Below are 19,748 nucleotides of genomic sequence, written 5' to 3'. Positions count from 1 at the left end.
TATTTAGAAGTATGGATTAACGTCCAAAAGGATAAGCTAAGCGCCAAAAATAATGCTCTGGGGAGTGAGAAAAGAAGGTAAGGGCAGTAGGGGTTTGATTTTTTTCATAACAAGTCTTGTAGGATTATTTCAACCTTTAAACTATTTGCATGTACTACTTTGATAAAGCTAAAAAGTTTTACTAGAAAATAAAAATAAAAGCATTTGTTCCTCCCTTCAAGAAAAAAACAGATACGATTTTGCATGTGACTTTAGGGACCTTCATGGACTAGAAGTTAGGGACCCCTGAACTAGGTAGGGTCCGTAGGAGCATGAACATTCTATGGTTCCAGCACCATTTCAGCCCCGAAACACCCCTCCTCTCTACAGCATCTTAGGAGAGAATGTAAGTTTTAGGAATGGAGTTTTCCAAACAGAATTAATCCAGCCTTAAGGGAGTACCTCTTATTGTGCCCAGGGTTGTCATATGATAAAGTGGGAACCCAGCCTTTGTAGACTAACACACATCCCGGGTATGTTAAGTAGATATCCACAATCCAAATTTGTGACTTGGTTTTGTGCTCTATGCTGCACATGGAATGGAAAGCGTAAACAAAGGGAAAGTCATTCAAATTAAGGATTGTTTTTCACACAGAGGCAGATGCTATCTGAACCCCCAAATACAGCATATACGATCTGTGAGTTCCACAGCTTCAATTCTTGTTGAAATTGAATGGACTGAGCCAGTACTTGTATCCTAGCTCTCCCCATTGCCCACTGCATTATAATCTTCCTTATTAATCTAAATTGCTGCTAGCTGACCCAGGTAAGAAACTGAAGGGGTTCTGGAAAAGAACTATCATGTGGTCCTGAAGTGAGTCTTCTTCATGCTTGTACGATGCTGGTATTCCTCAAGAGTAATCTATAAAATGAGCCAGAGGCTACAGTTTTTAATAAAAAGTAATTTTGAAGCTGTCTCATAAGTCATGCCAATGGATTTTAAGCCCAAATGACAGTGTCTATAAACCTTTTACCTTCTGAATCAGTGTAATTCATTTTGCTGGAAAGCATCACAGGAGGGAGGTCTTTGGTTCCATTTTTCTTAAATTTACTTACAAACCTTTTTCTACATTAACAGTACTTTAAAAGGCCCTCCTGAAGTCTCTGGCTTGGGGGAAAAAGGATCAGTAACAACACACTTCCAAATCCAATGAGCATGAACACATGCCATTACAACCAAGCTTTGCTTTTTATCAGGTTTGTGTGCTTGGCTGTGGATAACAGTCTGGACGATTGGGGGGATTTCAGTGGGGCGTGTTCCAGTAGTGAGTGTTATCTGGTTGCCCTATACTCTGCCTGGACCTGGCTTCCTGGCCCAAGATTACCTTTGAGAGTGCAGCTGTGTGACCAAGGCCAGTAAGTGGCTGAGCAGGCACATGGTAAACATCTGTGGGTGACCCAGTCTCCTTGGAGTACTTTCAAACTCATTCCCAACAGCCAACACAGGCTGCCAACAGCCCTAGAACCTCTCAGCCAGGCAGGAGGTTGGAAAAGTTGCAAAGAACTGTTAGCTTGAGATCTCAACATGTCAGTATTCCTGCGACAAAATTACTTACTTTAAAATGCTGCTGTGCTAAGTTCTGTCTTTCTGGTCCTTTTATAAACTGTTCATGAGGGAGAATCCTCCTGAACTGATTCACGGATGGTTATATAATACTCAGAATCATGACACTGGAGTCTTACTTATTTTGAGACAACATCTCTCTCTGTCGCCCAGGCTGGAGTGCAGTGGCACCATCACAGCTCACTTTAGCCTCAACCTCCCAGGTTCAAGCCATCCCCCCCTCAGCCAGCTGGGACAAGAGATGCACAGCAAGATGCCATGCTAGTTTTTGTGTTTTTTTGTAGAGTCAGGGTTTCACTATGTTGCCCAGGCTGGTCTTGAACTCCTGGGCTCAAGTGATCCTCCTGCCCCGGCCTCCCAAAATGCTAGGATTATGAGAAGTCATTTTTTAATCTTTCACATAAACACACTTCACTCAAAGTATCGTGATTAGGAACAAGCATTTGAGGACTCAAAGTCCCTCTATTCAAGTCTTCTACATTTTTGCCAAGAGGTTGCCTTTTGGGTGAATGTCCCATGCTAGGCATGAAAGAGTCCATTCCTCTCCTTCTGGCATAATCTAAAATACCTCAGTCAAGAGATGTAGTATTTAAAGTGAAAATTCTGATTTGAATCTGACACTTTTAACTATCAGAGGATCACTGTGTCAAGCTTTTATTCTCAACAGCTTGACATTTTATCTAGCAATCAAGAGGGTAAAGATATGACTCTCCAAAATATCCTTCAGTACTTCCTTCCTCTTTAAATGAGCCATCCTTTCAGCTTGGCCCAAGGGGAAGCCAAAGATCATGGCATTCATTGGTTTAATGGCCAATTAATGAAATTCTAAGCAGAGAAGCTGGGCCTGCCACTTGCCTCTGACGGATCAATCTAGCACAGTTTACCTAGGTTCACAGTGTAAAACTACAAGGATCCAAGAACAAACAAGAACGAGACCGACTAGTTCTCTAGAATGCCACAAAATGCATGTCACTCCTTCCCATAGTTGTAAGGAAACTAAGAAAGAATCAATAGCAGGGCAATCCATTTGTTCTTTCTCCATTGCACTAAAGACTCCCTTTGCTGGCCTGCATTCTGTACTGGGGTCAGAACAGGTTCTCTCATCAGGCTAGTATGTTTCAACCTTGGGATTGGTAGGGAGGAGCACATCTGAATTTTGAAGATTGAGGGATAATAGCTTGAAAATGAAGTGCTCTGTTTCATCACTTTTATTTTTTTCAGTTCATGGAAATCTATTTAGAAAACTTAACTTTATAGAAAAACATGAAAATTTTGTTTTATCAAAGAAGACACAGCATGGGTTAAAAAAAGGTTGAGAAAATCTGGCTTAAGTCATTGATTAAGGACTCTGATGGACAGTGCTCAATACCTTGGCAGGCGTGGTAATAAAATCTTGGCTTTCTTTTTCACTTCCTCTCATTTATATGCCTAAGTCTTTGGTTTTGACGGAATGGTTTGTATTTCTGTACATTGTCTGAATTAACTTTAACTCTAACAACAAAGTAGCTTTATTAGCAGCTAAGTTTCACCAACATCACAATTGCAACTGGCACAGTTTAAACATTCCTTTTCTTTCCACTGTTTATGGCAAATTATACTTTTGTAAAACCTAATTTATACCAAATATGTAAACGTAAAAATAGTAGGAATGAACTTGCTCTTTCATTGGTTATTTCATCCAACAAAACACTGAGTGTCTATTGTGTGGCAGGAACACAAGCTGTTCACCAACTCATACTCAACAGTCACACTAACCTGTGTGAGAATAGATGTACCACAAGGCCCCCGTCAGGAGTGCTCCGATCACAAAGGCTGCAAACGCAATGCCCATCACGGTTAGGGTGTCCAGACCATGGAAAATTGCTATAAAGGAGAGAAACCGATACACACAACTTCTCGGTTAGTCTGCATCATACATTGCAATTTTATATTTGTTTCACAAGCACTGTCATAAAGGTTGAGCACTAATAAAATCTGAGAATGCAATGAAGATTCCAATAAAATACACTGTATTTTGTAACTTGCAAATTTTTTTTCAAAGGAGAAATGAAATTATCAGGTTTCCAAAGTATTCTCAGTTTGCAATTTATTTTGATCAACAAACTAACTAAAAAATCGGATTTGCAGGCCGGGCGCAGTGGCTCACGCCTGTAATCCCAGCACTTTGGGAGGCCGAGGTGGGCGGATCACCTGAGGTTGGGAGTTCGAGACCAGCCTGACTAACATGGAGAAACCTCATCTCTACTAAAAAAAAAAAACAAAATTAACCGGGCGTGGTGGTGCGTGCCTGTAATCCCAGCTTCTCGGGGGTGCTGAGGCAGGAGAATCGCTTGAACCCGGGAGGCGGAGGTTGCGGTGAGCTGAGATCGTGCCATTGCACTCCAGCCTGGGCAACAAGAGCAAAAACTCCGTCTCAAAAAAAAAAAAAAAAAAAAAAAAATCAGATTTGCAAACTCTGTAAAATCTTGTCTGTCATCTCATTGTCTCACTCTGAGAACCTACTATTTGAATGGAGGGTGGCTTGAAAATTCACAGGTTAAGATGCTTTGGAAAATAAAGTGAACTTCCATGATCAAAATCTGGCTTATTGCTGCTTATTCACTGAACACCTCCAAAAATGACACACTGCACAGAAAACACACACCTTAGAATACTTTATACACATATTTTTGTGAACATTTACAAGTATGAAAGATAACAGAAAGGAGAATACAGAATAAAAATAAACTATTCCTGTGGATTATAACATTTCACCGATCTCATATTAAACTCTTAACAGCTTCATATTGTGTCATTTAAAACAACCTACTTTTTAACACTTTTCCAACCATGATCTTTCTATGAGGGGAACGGAAATACTTCCCAGTGGGGAGTGATGTCAGCTTTATGGTCAGCAAAACATATAAATAGAACCAATTGTTTCTCCATTTGGCAAAGGTTTTTATATTTGAAATTAATTCCAGGCCCCAGAAATAGAACATTTCCTTTCATTTAAGAGAACTACCTTCTTTGAGTCACTTATAAAAAGTTAAAATTGGTTTCCAAGGGAGAGGAGTTTTTGGTAGAACACAATTTCTAAGGTCTCTGGGTTTTGAATATGAGTGGGAAATACAGGATCTCCCCACTATTATCATACTATTTCTACTTTCTGCTCCAGTCAGAAGCAACTCCAGTGATCTCTATATAAATTAAATCCCTTTGCCTTTCAACTCACTTCAGTGTAAAGAAAGCTATTTTTTTTAAATTGAAGATTGCCATACACTCCTGTGACCTTCGGGCAGCCCGGCACTCCAAAGGCTCGGGGAAAGTATGCCGTGGTGGAACGAGTCTGGAAGGATCCAAACTCCCAAGTTCTGGTCCCCACTCTTCTAGACCTGTGCTCTTTGGTGTGTTCATTTAACTTCTGAAAAATGCGGATAGCTTTAGTCACCTGCTGAAGTCAGGGGGTCAACACCTGAGTTTGTAAAACGGATGAAGATCCACTAGATGGAGGAAGAGGTGGGAAGAGCTCCCTGGAGGTGAAGTTGAACCGAGCCATCAACCTATTTAATCTAGTCCTTAGAACTGATATTAGAAGATCATTTGCCTTTTTATGCCCACAGATGCAAAAATTGAACGTGATTACAAATTTTTAGTGAAACTATTCTAAATTTCCAAAGATGGATATGTGTCCACATGTGCCTGTCTTTGAGTTCATATTGTTCCATAATTAAAAATAATAATAATAATAATAATCCACTTAAGACAATGGTTTACGAAGTGCTTTGTGAAAGGAACTTTCCAGACTGATTGTTAAATGTAGTGAAGAATCAGCCATGGAGACTACTCCTGGGAGTCTCAGGAAAGGAAAAAAAGCACAGATTCACAAATTCTCCTCACCAGACAACATTATCTAGAAGAGCTCTGGGTGGACAGCTGGGAAGTCCAGGTTCAAGTCCTGCCTCAATGCCAATGAGGCAGGAATATTTCTGGGTCAGCATTTTCTTCTGCATAAAACAGTGACATTGGCCTAGACAGTCCACTGCCGTACCACCCTGAACGCGCCCGATCTCGTCTGAAATTGGCCCAGACAATTTCCAAGTCCTCATTCTGTAGCAATTGGTGTTGCTTTCTCTTTAATTCTTACATGCTCTTCCTGGTGCCCCCAGCCCTTGCACTATGGATTGTCTTGAAAGTATAGCAATGAGTTTCCTTAGCATTACCCCTCTGAGCAGATAAATATTGTTGATAAGACTTAAAGCAAACCACTTCCATGGCTGTATGTGAATTCTTTCAGGTTAGAAGAGACATAAGCATGCAAGTCATTAACTTATCTCTCTAAATAAGTTACTACCTTCCCATTCAAGCCATACATGCCAATGGATCAACAAATTAATATTTCAAAGTGGTAAAGGTGGAAAGGGAAAAAGAAAGCAGGGATAAACAAAGGACAGAGGAAAGGAAAAAAATATGAGCAAAAAGGGGAAAGGGGAAGGGGGAAGGGAAAATGAGCGCAGAAGTCTCCTTATCAAAACTCAAAGTTTGGCAAATGTTCACTAACCAACTCATTCTTAGGAAAGCCCAGGAGGTTTTATTTCAAAATAGTTGCATAAAGACTTACGTGGAGAAATTGGATTTGGTTCCTTCATGCTTGGACCTTTTTCTGAAACAAAAGCATAAATCACAATGTATTCTATGGAGAACCAAGATTTAAGCAAAGGGTCATCAAAGTCTCAGCAGAAACTGACACTTTTCCATTTGTTAATAAATACTTTGAGAAAGCTCTGTCAATGATCCTCTTTAGATATCAAAACTATAATGAGTTACCCAGAAATTTTAAGCATTGCACTTTGTTGACAATCAGTTGTATAGGCTCTCCAATTTGAAGAAAATTTGAAGGCAAATACCTAAACTTAGGGAATTTGGGTCCAACAATTCGTGTGTGTGTTTGAGTATATCTTTTTATTTACTTACAAAAAAATTCAATACCTTTAAATACCATGCTTTTCCAGTGTAGTCTGTAATATTATTCTGCTTTCAAAATATATATATATATTTTTTTGATGGTCTCACTTTGTTGCTCAGGCTGGAGGGCAGTGGCACCCTCAGCTCACTGCAGCCTCCGCCTCCCAGGCAATCCTTCCATTTAAGCCTCCTGAGTAGCTGGAACTACAAGCGTGTGTCACCACACCACCTAATTTTTATATTTCTTGTAAAGACAGGATTTCACCACGTTGCCCTGGCTGGTCTCCAACTCCTGGGCTCAAGCAATCCACCTGCCTCGACCTCCCAACGGCGATTATAGGCGTGAGCCACTGCGCCCAGCCTTCAAAATATTCTTTTAATTTAATATACACATTTTGTAAAAGTACCTTTGTTCTTCTATCCTTAATGCTATTACCCTATAGTTTAACTCCCCTTCATTGCTCATCAGGATTATCACAGAGGCCCCCTTATCTCCACCACTACCCTCCCCCCAATTATTTCCTCCTCCACATTTGCCCCCAGAGTGAATATTCCAGAGCCCAGAGCTGATCATGTTATAACCCTGACTAAACCCCTTGATGACTCTCCTTCCTTTATGGGGAAAAAAATCCACACTCTTTAACATGGCACACAAAGTTCTCCCTCCCTTCTCTATCCTCTCTCTCCAGCCTCCTTTCCTGATGGAGTCCTTCACCCATGGTGGGCTCCTCATACTTGGTAATTTAAGCTTCCCAAATTCTCTATGCTGCTCCGTGTCATTATGCTTTGCAAGCTATCCCAAGACACCCTCCTCCCCAGACCTGCTTTGTTGGCATTTTCTCTGGGAGACCTTTGCTGAGTCTCCCACTGCTCCATCTCCATCCCAGCAGAGCTAGTCTCTCCCACCCTTGCTCATTCCATCCCTCCTCTGTTACACTTGGGCCACAATACCTCCTAGTTCTCTCTCTCTCTCTTTCTCTTGCTCTCTTTTTTTTTTTTTTTTTTTTTTGCTGTGAGGGCAAGGTCTAGTTCTCAGTCATCTGTATATCCCCAAGGGCTAAGACTGGCATAGAATAGGTCTTCCAGAAACGTTTGGTGAAGGATGATTAAAATGTTAATGTACTTTTTGCAAATGGAGGCCACAGAGGAAACCAGCAATCAGACTATGAAGATGTTCTATGTGGTTTGCACCAGTGCCATGAAGAAGGCAGAAAAAAGTTTTGTATCACTGTTTTGGAAATGAGCAGCCTGAGACTCTGATATCGTGTGACTAGAGCCCAAGGTCACAGCTGGAAAGCATCAGGGCAGAAGTTGAATCAGAATTCCAGAGTTCTGCCTAGCAGGCTAAATGACTGGTGAGTGTAGCTCTGTCCCTAGCTGGGGAAGCACTGATGAAGTAACTATTTGTGCACAGCTACTCATTACCTCAGCAGTGAGGCTGAGACCAGCAGTTGGGATATTATGGTCCACCACCTATTTCTGTATGGCCCATGAGCTAAGAATGAATTTTATATTTTGAAATGATTTTTTAAAAATCAAAAAAGGATATTTCATGACATGTAAAAATTATATGAAATTCAAATTGACTACATAAATGAAGTTTTATATGGATGCAGCTATGCTCATTTACATATTGTCTATGGCTGCTTTCATGCTGTAACAGCAGCGTTGAGTCGTTGAGACAGGGATTGTATGAGCCACAAATAAAAAATAATCACTATCTGGTCCCTTAGAGGAAAAGTGTGTCAAGTCCTCCTACAGACCTTGACCCTACTCTTCGGAGTTTAAAAGCGATACATGTTTAGCACCTCTCTTTTCATCTCCATTTTTATTCACTACAGAAGGAACACACACCTTGTGTCTGAATTCACAGGGAAGCAAAAAGAACTTGGGAAAATGTGACCCAAACAAGTAGCATCTGAATTGATGTCTATAAAAATAAAGAAGCTAGACAGGGTAAAAGAAAACAGAATTGTAAATTCTCAGGATTAACCATCTCCGATGGGTGGGTCAACATTCTGGCCACATGAGTTATCAATGTCTGGCTCTAGGGGAAGGAATGCTACTGGATGAATCAGAGCCACCACAATTGAATGGTGCCCCCTGGAGTTGTGCAACATAGTGGCCCTGGAATGAGGATACATGCAAAGTTATACTTAAATACAATTACTAAGAAAATAAAAATGATTGTATGTTTTTAAGAAAATCTAATTCAGTATGCAGAATACACACTAATTATGCTAACTATAGAATGCACTGTCCTGGGAGCTGGGTCCCATCAGCCTCATTGGCACCAATAACAACAATGATGCCTTACATTTGTACATTTGTATGGTGTTTTGCAATAGACAAAAAGCCTTCGGCCTTCACTTATATTGTCTCATTTTAAACTCCCAAGAACTCTATGAAGGAAGGGTATCCAGCCACAAACTTCTCCTCCTTTCAAGACGTACTATTTGATTCCCTGAACTAAGTTCAAAGGCACTTAAAGGTTGCTACAATATGCATCATGTAAGAAATATACACACTTCTGGGAATAATTCCATCCAATCAACCACCCATGGTTAAACTTTCTCACTCAGAATCCCCAAGCAGTTGAAAAATTATGACTCTCTCCTAAGGAGACCTCCCATGTAAGAGTTTAAGTTTTATAGTAAGGCCTGTGTGATGGATGGCATTGTTTTAAAATTCTTAATGGATTTCTTTATGATCTAATCCTTTACCCCCACCCCAAATAGGAGCCTTCTCACAGAGCTAAACAGAAACAGTTGTTGTTCATTCCCCCTGGGTGAAGTCCCTTCGTGATTTCTGTGCACAAACAATAACAAGCAGAGGCTGCAGAACTGAGGTTAAAGGATTCTATCCTCGAACTTTTCTCTTCCCGAATCCCTAAGAACCCCTGAGTATAACTAAAATGGCTTGATCTCCACCGGAACCCTATCATTGAGTTGGCATACTGAGAGGAAAAGAGTGGACGTAACAATATTTACTTTTGGTTTAAGGATAAGATTATAAGAAAGGAATCTTAGCTATTGCTGTAAAGAGAACTGTAACAATAAAGATTTCTTTACAGAAAGGACAAACTATAATCAATGTTCTGAATTAAATCTTTTCATATACGCTGAACAAATTTTGGTCTACCTCTAGAACCAAAATTCCCCTCCTCAGATTGTTCAGCATGGTTTTCATAAACTGGATATTTCTGGGGTTATTTCTATGAGTAACTGACCACAGCTTTTGGCCTTTAGTGTTCAATTTGGTACTACGCACCATAGGACGGAGTGGGCCCACAGTGATACAAGGCGTCCAACTGGTACCCACATGTATTGGCATTTGGCAAAGAGAAGAATGGGGAGAGGAAGATTCCTTCTGGAGGCTCAGGTTGTCTTTGTGCAGGCGCCATTTAAGATAGAGTTCTTACTAACTTGACGTCACTGTAACTGAACCCTTTCTCTGGATTCTCTCAATATTTATGATATCCATTGCAATTACCTGTTCACTTATCTGTATCCTGCCACTAGACCAGTGTGTCTTACATGGTAGGTGATTTTTATTCCAGGGGACATTTGGAAACTTCTAGAGACATTTTGAATGGTTACAACTGGGCTGGTGGTGGGAGGGTGTTGCTACTAGCATGCAGTGGGTAGAGACCAGGGATGCTGCTTAACATCCTGTAACACACAGGCAGCCCCCCAACTACAAAGGGTATTCCAGCCCAAACACTGATTGTACTGAGATTGAGAAACTTTGCACTAGGCTGTAAAGGACTTAAAGACAAGATAATTTGTCCACTATATACCTACCATATTTTTTTGAATAAATAACCACAAATATCATGTATATTTTATTCTTGGGTACTTTCCCCAGCAATGCAACCTTCACATCATTTTCAGAGTAGCCTTCCTAAATGACCTAATCGCCGGGCGCAGTGGCTCACGCCTGTAATCCCAGCACTTTGGGAGGCTGAGACAGGCGGATCACAAGGTCAGGAGATCGAGACCATCCTGGCTAACACCGTGAAACCCTGTCTCTACTAAAAATACAAAAAAAAAAAAAAAAAAAAAAAAAAGAAAAAAAAATGACCTAATCATCAGTTTCCTGCTTGAGATCTTCTGATGGTTTTTAACTTTTAGAGGTACATACTAGAATATGTATGGATGAAATTAAGTATCTGGGTTTCCTTCAAAACAATCCAGTGGATGACAGAAAGTGATAAGACAAGATTCACCATAAATTGGCAATTGTTGAGACTTATTCTATTTTTGTATATATTCGAAATTTTTCAAAATAAAAAGGTTTTAAAATGTAAAATACTGGCCAGGAGCGGTGGCTCATGCCTGTAATCCCGGCACTTTGGGAGGCCGACACAGGGGGATCACCTGAGGTCAGGAGTTTGAGACAAGCCTGGCCAACATGGTGAAACCCTGTATCTATTAAAAATACAAAAATTAGCTGGGCGTGGTGGCAGGCGCCTATAATCCCAGCTACTTGGGAGGCTGAGGCAGGAGAATCACTTGAACCCGGGAGGTGGAGGTTGCAATGAGCCGAGATTGCGCCACTGCAGTCCAGCCTGGGTGACAGAGTGAAACTCCTTTTCAAAAATAAATAAATAAATAAATAAATAAATAAAGTAAAATACACGGTGTTAAAAAGAAATCTCTATGATATCCCTCCTTCCCTTCTTGGATAGACACTGAATGCCCTGGTCTGTCAATTACGCATTTCTACCATCTTTCCACTCAGTTTCCCCTCACCTCGACCTCAGCTTGAGGACAAAACCTGGCTGGTCCTTTAGAGTATTTTTATTCTGGAAAGATCAAATGTGTTCCAAAAAGTAATGCCTCTCTTGGATCAACTTCCAAATGACGTTCACAACTTTCCCTTCCTCAACCCTCCCTTCCCAAAAAACCTCTAGTTTGCTGAGAGGTTGAGAGGAAGGGGAGGAAATTAACATTTACTGAGTATCCAAGATATGCAGGCATTTTTATTTTTTAAAGTTAGGTGGTGAAAATACGGAGAAAATTCAGGATTTAACTTGCTAAGAATTGAACACATCTACAGGTATGTAAATCACGGCAAATTTTGGAATGATATTTATTGCTCCTGACATCTACATCCACTCTCTTCTGTGTATGTGCACTGTTTCAGAGAAATGGTTACTCCTCCCTTTCACAATTAAAAAAAAAATCACCAACATGGTGTAATCATTTTTACTGTATAAGCCCAAGTGTTCTCAAATGCTGTAAAAAGTGGTCACAGAATCCAAGGCAAACAGCACTAATATGCCTATACTTCAAAATTTCAGAAAATAGGGTAGGATGGCACCACCTCAACTATTTTAAATGTTTCGTCATAAACCATAGTATGCATAAACTATTTACGTTTTCTGGGCTTTTTGAGTTACTATTGAAAATCACAGAACTTCTCCTGAACTTTAATACTCTGCTAAACAGGTTACACGTTTCCCAACATCTTAATCTTTTGGGTGAACAGAGATTTTTCCTAAAATCCTTCATCTTCCTTTTAGTTCATAATCATTAGGGTATTTGGGGTGTTACCTTGAATACTAATGTGATATGGTATGAAAAGGGAGAAGCGGTCCGGGCACAGTGGCTCATGCCTGTAATCCCAGCACTTTGGGAAGCCGAGGTGGGTGGATCACCTGAGGTCAGGAGTTCGAGACCAGCCTGGGCAACATGGCGAAACCCCGTCTCTACTAAAAATACAAAAATTAGCCAAGTGTGGTGGTAGGTGCCTGTAATCCTAGCTACTCGGGAGGCTAAGGCAGGAGAAGCGCTTGAACTCGGGAGGTGAAGGTTGCAGTGAGCCGAGATTGCGCCACTGCACTCCAGTCTGGGCGACAGAGTGAGACTTTGTCTCCCCCCCAAAAAAAAAAGAAAGAAAGAAAAGGGAGAAGTGGGGCAGGAAGAGGGGTGAGAAGACATAGATGCACATGATTTTAGTTTTCAGTAAAAACTAGAATCAACCTCTATCTGGAATAAGACATAGGGTTTAAGAGCACAGGCTCTGGAATCACAGTGCCTGAATTTGAATCCCAGATCCACCATTTATATGCTGTGTGCCCTTGGCCAAGTTATCTCTATACAGAGGTACTATGAGGATAAAATATAATAATCCACATAAAGCATTTAGCACAGAGCCTTGCACAAAGTAAATGCTCCACAAATGTTAGATCATCATCCTCATCTCCATCACTGTCATCACCATCAGCTTTAAACTTTCATCTATTGTTAAAAATTTAAATGGTAAAAGAATGCTAACCCAACACTGATTCCCAAGGGACTTAGAGATCAAAAGTGGCAAAGATGTGCTCAGGAAGGTTCCACTAAAAACAGTGGCCCAGAGGAGGAATCCAGAAACATTTTTATAGTCTTGATTGCCTACTTTCCTGTCCACAGAAGAAACACTGAAGTATGTCAATGCTATTGGCAGTGGTGGCCACAGAGCAGCTCTCTGCCTGGCTGTGAAGTTGCCCAACCAGAACCTTTATCTGCTGTCCCAGAAAATCCAAGTGTTGAAAAATAAGATGAACCAAATGACCAGAGACAGCTGGAGTTTTGGCATGGCCTTCAGGGAGCACCTATGTAGGTAGTAAAAGCACAGGGAAGCATCCCATTGGTTAGGAAATTTTTACCCAAAAAGTCACAGATTCTACAATAAAGGGACATAAAGCTGTCTGGCAGGAAGGACATTCGTGACCTGTTATTATTCAAATAAACCAATGCAATTAGGCAAATGGTCACAGTCTCTTTTCTTTTTTTTTTTTTTTTGAGACAGTTTTGCTCTGTCCCCCAGGCTGGAGTACAGTGGCGCGATCTTGGCTCACTGCAACCTCTGCCTCCCAGGTTTAGGCAATTCTCTTCCTCAGCCTAAAGAGTAGCTGGGATTACAGGCGTGTGCCATGATGCCTGGCTAATTTTTTGCTTTTTTTTTTTTAGGTAGAGACAGGGTTTCACCATGTTGCCCAGGCTGGTCTTGACCTCCTGACCTTGTGATCCACTCGCCTCGGCCTCTCAAAGTGCTGGGATTACAGGCGTGAGCCACTGCGCCCAGCCCACAGTCTCTTTTCAGATGACTATTCCAATTCATCTTGAGGCAGAAAGCACAGACTCCAATGGTCTGCATTGAGGAGAAATGATTTAAGTCAAAAGAAAATAAACATAAAAGGTGAGAGGAGTCACACACAGCTGAAACCTGCCAGAAAACTTACCCCAGTCAGCGCAAAGTTGGAAAGCGAATTTGCATACAGCCCCTGGGAAGCTGGCCTACAGTTTAACCTCCTCAATTTATTTAACAAACCTAAGTAATAAACTTTCTTCACCCACATGCTTCTCAACTAAAATCTAGTCTCAATTAGCAAATCTCATAAAATTGCTCTGATATTTGGTAAAACTTTCCTCTTGAACTTTTATACAACATTGAACTTTCAGTACAATTATACTAAGTTTAAATAAAATTACCTAATTTGCAAGAGAAATTACTTAGAAAAATGTCACCAGGCTCAAAAGAAGAATGGATGAATTGCTGGAAGTTATACTGCTGCAATATTAATGCCTAGTTATTGTCTGGCATGGGAAAAAGCAAGCCGCTGCCTTCAATTACTAGCAGAATTACCTCTCTCAAAATAGTTATGAATAACAGATGGAATCCGAGGTAGCTGCTCTTATTGTTAAATTATCAGAGACATTTGAACCAGAGCGACTCTACCTTGAATAGCGCTGGGTAAAATGAGGCCGAGGCCTATTGGGCTGCATTCCCAGGAGGTTAGGCATTCTCAGTCATAGGATGAGAGAGGAGGTCACAAGATACGGGTCATAAAGACCCTGCTGATAAAGCAGGATGCAGTAAAGAAGCCAGCCGAAACTGGCCAAAAACCGCCAAAACCAAGATGGCAATGACAGTGACCTCTGGTTGTCCTCACTGCTCATTATACACTAATTATAATACATTAGCATGCTAAAAGACACTCTCACCAGCACCATGACAGTTTACAAATGTCATAGCAAAGCCTAGAGGTTACCCTATATGGTCTAAAAAGGGGAGGAACCCTAGTTCTGGGAATTGCCTGCCCCTTTCTAGGACAACTCATGAATTACCCACCCCTTGTTTAGCATATGATCAACAAATAACCATAAAAATAGCAAACAGCAGCCTCTGGGGCTGCTCTGTCTATGGAGTAGCCATTCTTTTGCTTCTTTATGTCTCTAATAAACTTGCTTTCACTTTACTCTGTGGACTCATCCCCAAATTCTTTCTTGGGTGAAATCTAAGAACCCTCTATTGGGGTCTGAATTGGGACTCCTTTCTGGTAACAAAACCACTTTCATAGCACAAAACGGAGCCAGCTGCTGCCCAGTTGTGATTACTCTGCAACACAATTTATATTCTTATTTCTTTCTCCTGAACCCAATAAAAAGGAACTATTTGGACATCCATTTATATGAAGACTGGGTCTGTTGTAACTTTCAAATGGTTGAAAACCAATCAATAAAAGTAAAACAAACAACAACAAAAACGTTGCCGAGAACATCTCATGTACACTTCACACCAACTTTAGGACGGCCAGGAAAATGAATTAAAGATTATTTTGCTTCTTCAAACAGCATAGTTGAGTATTACAATTGAAAGGACCTTTTGCACCCAGTCCAAACCTCTCCTTTCCAGATAGAGAAAATGAAACCCAAAGAGCTGGTGGTAGGGGGGGTTCTCCAATGTCCCACAGCCAGTTAGCAGAGAAAGCTAAAAGCAGTGCCTTAGGCTCCCAGCTCCAATCCAGTGTGCCTGCCACCTATAGTCTTCTGCCATTTTGAGGGAGCACATTCATTCATAGGAAGGGGGCAGATGCCACCACCAGATATCACAATTTGAATGGCACAGCTGTTTTCACAAAGGTAAGTCAACCAATAAGACACTAGACAGTACCTGCATGCCTCTGTTCTGGTAGGTTCTGCCCACTGTCCAGGGGTCACCCTCGCTGCCTAGTCTTGCCAAATCCCAAACCAACACGCTCAGATCAGGAATGTCATCCCAGGGCCACCCCAAACCCTAGATCTGGTGTCAGCACCACCCAGCAGGTCTTCCAGCTAATGCCCCGAAACTGGAGCCAGACAGTGTGCTGGCTTTTGTCAAGGCCCTTGGTGCCCAGGCTCCTCTGTGCCCCTCAGAGTGGCGAGAGGCAGCCTGTAGCTCTAATCCTGAAATATCTAACCCCGCTTGGAATCCACTTTCACTCTCCCAGCCTTCTCTCGGTTTGACACCCTTAGATATCAATGTCTCTAGATGGTGACAACTGTAATTGCCTAGATATCCCATGTGACATTTGGTTCCACCCCTCAGATGCTGACAGCTGCCTGGTGTGTCCTTGCTTGTTTATACCCCTTGGAGCTGTGATGCGGGTCCTTGTCAGATGCTCTTCTCACTGCCCACAGGGCCTCATATCCACTCCTAACATTTGTTAGGGCCCAGTTTTGCCTCTCTGCTGCTCTGGCTGGCCAGGCCCATGCCAGGTCTGGCTCTGCCCTGCCTGTCCTCTCAGGTACTGATGCCACACCCCTTAGGGCACATCCTTCCTTTTCTCACAGAAGATACAGCTTGCTGAATGTTCCTGCTTGTGGAGAAAGAGGCATGCTTGGCTCCAAGCAACAAATGTGGTTGTGCAAAATTCTGAAAACTGAATTTTAAGATGCATTTGGGCAGTGGTTCTCATCTGCCATACCTAAGATGAATAATGTTCACATATTCTCAAAGGCATCTGCAATTTTGATAAAGCAATACAATAGGTTATAGCCAGCATAACCTTTAGTAGTAGATCACAGAAAGATGAACTGTGGATTGTGTGCAATTCCCGGGACATGGGACTAACTAGAACCCTTTTTTGCATACTCAAGGAAGCATATTTGAATGCAAGGGAGAGTCACCTTATGACAGGAACAACCTAGACCTGATTCTTTTTACAGAGGAAATCTTTTTCAAATAGATTACTTACAACTAAGCCATAATGGCTGTAAGAGAACCAGCTAAAGAAAAGACTCTTCGGGCAAAGAATGGTCTTCTGAAGTAACTAACTGGCCTTTAGTTATCTGGTGAATAAAGCTGGACTTTGATTTACATACTGAGTCTTCTTAACAAGCAGAGCTCAGGCCCCATGCTCTGATCGTGCCTCCCAAAGCACACCTTTAGATTCTGCTTCATGGTGGATCACAGCAAGGGGCTTGGTGAACGTCTTCTTATTCTGCATCATGGCCCAGATTATCGAGGCGTCCAGCGAGGTGCAGGCTTCGTCAGGAGGCACACACTGCAGAGAGGCAGAACAAAGCACAGAATCAGGGGCCGCTCAAAAGTGCCTTCACCAGCTCTACCTGCACAGCTGTCCTGTGGCCTTTTATCGACAGCACACAGCTGTTCACTACGGAAAAGCAAGAAGGTGGGTGTTTTTCAGAGAACACCAAATAACCTGGGAGATATCACAGCAGGCCCAGTGGATTTTTGGTTGTACCTGAAGATGCAAATATCACTGGATAGCTTCTCAATATTGTCCTCCCCTCCCCTTCTTCTCACAAAACTAAACATTTTAGTGTTAGTTTGAAAAACAGAAAAACTATATGCCTAGTGTTGGTCCTCACCAAGCTGGCTTCATATACACGGTTCATGTTTGTGATTGCTGATTGTGGGAAATTTCCCGTAAAGATGCTCCTCAACTTATGATGAGGTTACATCTTGACAAACCCACTGTAAACTGAAAATATCACTAAGCTGAAAATGCGTTTAATACACCTAAAGTACCAAACAACATAGCTTAGTCCAACCTACTTTAAACATGCTCAGAACACTTACATTAACCTACAGTTGGATAAATCATGTAATACAAAGCTTATTTCATAACAAAGTGTGGAATAGCTCACATAATTTATTGAATACTTAGACTGAAAAACAGAATGGTTGTATGGGGACTTCATATTGCATCATGAAGGTGACAGATTTTACATTTTTGTCCAATAAGATAATCATGTTGTTGAGTTTGTTTCATTTTTAATCCTGGTGTAGGCTCATGTAAAACTAAACTTTCCAGGGTCATCCACTTTAAATGTTTCAAAATGCAGATTCTGGGGAGCTGTGCCCAGGTTGTGGAGGCCATGAGATCAGCTGCTTCTAATTCTAACTATTTCAAGGCCTCAAACCTATGAATGAGCATACTCAGGCCCACTACATCTGTTTTGAAAAAATATGATCACACTCCACACTTCTTCTTTAAAATAACTTTGTTTTCTTGTCTATACCTATCAACAGGTATAATTCTTTTTTATTTTTCTTGAGACAGGGTCTTGCTGTGTTACCCAGGCTGGAGTTCAGTGGTACAATCATGGCTCACTGCAGCCTTGGCCTCATGGGCTCAAGTCATACTCCTGCCTCAGCCTCCCCAGTAGCTGGGACTACAGGTGTGCACCACTACACCCAATTAATACATATATAGTAGTGACAGAGGTCTCACTATGCTGACCAGGCTGGTCTCGAACTCCCAGCAATCTGCCAACCTCAGCCTCCCAAAGTGCTAGGATGACAGGCATGAGCCCACGCGCAGCCTAATAGGTATAACTCTAAAGTAAATGACAGCTTCTATGGTAAGAAGACATATTAATACAGCCATCATTTTAAAAGTCTATAGCAGGCATCCCAAAAAGCTAATCGAGTTCCATCTTTTCCAAACACAAAAGAGCAAAGACTTTAGGCCTTGCTGTCATTGCTGCTCTGAGCAACATGCCAGTCAGACACTTCTTATAAGACAACCCTCACTGCCCCACTCTTACCCCCTCAAAAAGAGAAAAGCCTTTAACAAGAGCCCTCTTGTAAAGAAAAACAACAAATTTTCTGCGGAGAGGCGTGATGACTGAAAAGATTCGCATTTTGCTTTCCTGTCTTAGTTTACTGTTACTTTCCTATTGAGCGCCTCAGTTAAGCAAGAGTCTATGATTCTACATTTAACTCAGTGGAGTGTGACCCTGGGCAAGATACTCTGCTCTCTGGGTCTCGGTTTCATCAGCAAAGGGCAGGGTTGGTCTCAACAATCTCTGAGACCTCTTCCTAGAAGATTCTTTGGCGCTCTCTATTGTCACAGAAAGCACTCAGAAAATAACAGAAATGTGAAGATATTACCTATAAGCAGCAAACAGGAAGACAGTGGTAACAGCTCATCCAAGTCTCTGCTGGATAAAGGGTGGGCTGTCATTGTACCTACTGTCTTATTCACTCCTGTACCCAGGAGGGAAGCCAGGTATGATTATAACAGTTTATGAGGAAATACAGGCTCTAAGGGGTTCAGAGACTGACTTAAAGTCCCATTGGTGGCAGCAGAGCTTCCTTCTCATTCCCAGGCTCTTTCCGTATTATCTTACCTTAGGGGTAAAGGGCGACTTGAGGTTTAGGGTTATATCCCATCATATCATCCCCTGAGGCTTAGAACTCTCTTTACGATTAATTTTCCCAGATTAACACACATGAAGCTGGGCTGTTCCAGGCCAGGTCAGAGAGAAGTAACAGCCAAAGCCACAGCAAAGATCCCTGGTAACTGCTAGGCCTCCCCTCCAAGACCTCTAACCTTTAAACGTTACCCTTCTGCCCACAGGAAGCAGCTGGTCCCACAGCCACACATGAAGCTCCTCGCGGCTCTCTACCACTGTCCACTAAGCCCCAACCCTGATGGCGAATGCCCACAAGGCTGAGGCATCACTGCAGCAAAAGCAAACCTAGGAATATAGTCTAAATCACTGTATATGTGCTCCCCAATGATTATGATCATATCTGCTCTATTTTCATATGCAAACAAAATTCTCTTGGGTGTTATCAGAGAAAAGGATGCCCAGGGGAATATAATGATGCAAGGAATTCAGATCAATTGTAATCTATTTGGAATTGATGGTTTTTCCTCCTGCCTCCATACCTAAGACTTAAAATCTGTGAGTTAAATGAGAAAATTCCATACATACATTATTAATAATACTGCTTGATTCTTAGCCTTTTAGACATTGATATATGACTACGAAAGAATTGGAAATCAGTTTACTCTGTGTGAGATAGCCACAGAATAAATGCAAATATGAAATTATACATAATTATGGCAGATCACAGAAACAAAACTATGGCAGAAGATACCTTTCATATACAAGACCAACCTAGTGGGTATCAT

General features: G+C 41.6%; 1 protein-coding gene across 1 annotated transcript in view; it reads right to left on the bottom strand.

Annotated features, from left to right (window-relative positions):
• The window catches only part of TGFBR3 (transforming growth factor beta receptor 3), a 210,791-nt gene that overhangs the window by 11,932 nt on the left and 179,111 nt on the right, over window positions 1-19,748 (bottom strand). Inside the window, exons 15-17 of the mRNA XM_012500557.2 lie at window positions 16,742-16,862; window positions 6,204-6,245; window positions 3,359-3,466 (exon numbers count right to left, since the gene is read on the bottom strand). Coding sequence (XP_012356011.1) covers window positions 3,359-3,466; window positions 6,204-6,245; window positions 16,742-16,862 — 271 coding nt within the window. The remainder of the gene's footprint in view (window positions 1-3,358; window positions 3,467-6,203; window positions 6,246-16,741; window positions 16,863-19,748) is intronic.

Source organism: Nomascus leucogenys, chromosome 12, assembly GCF_006542625.1.
Source record: "Nomascus leucogenys isolate Asia chromosome 12, Asia_NLE_v1, whole genome shotgun sequence".
NCBI classification, from domain to species: domain Eukaryota; kingdom Metazoa; phylum Chordata; class Mammalia; order Primates; family Hylobatidae; genus Nomascus; species Nomascus leucogenys.
Note: the sequence above shows the minus strand (reverse complement) of the source record. Positions and strands in the feature narration are given on the sequence as shown.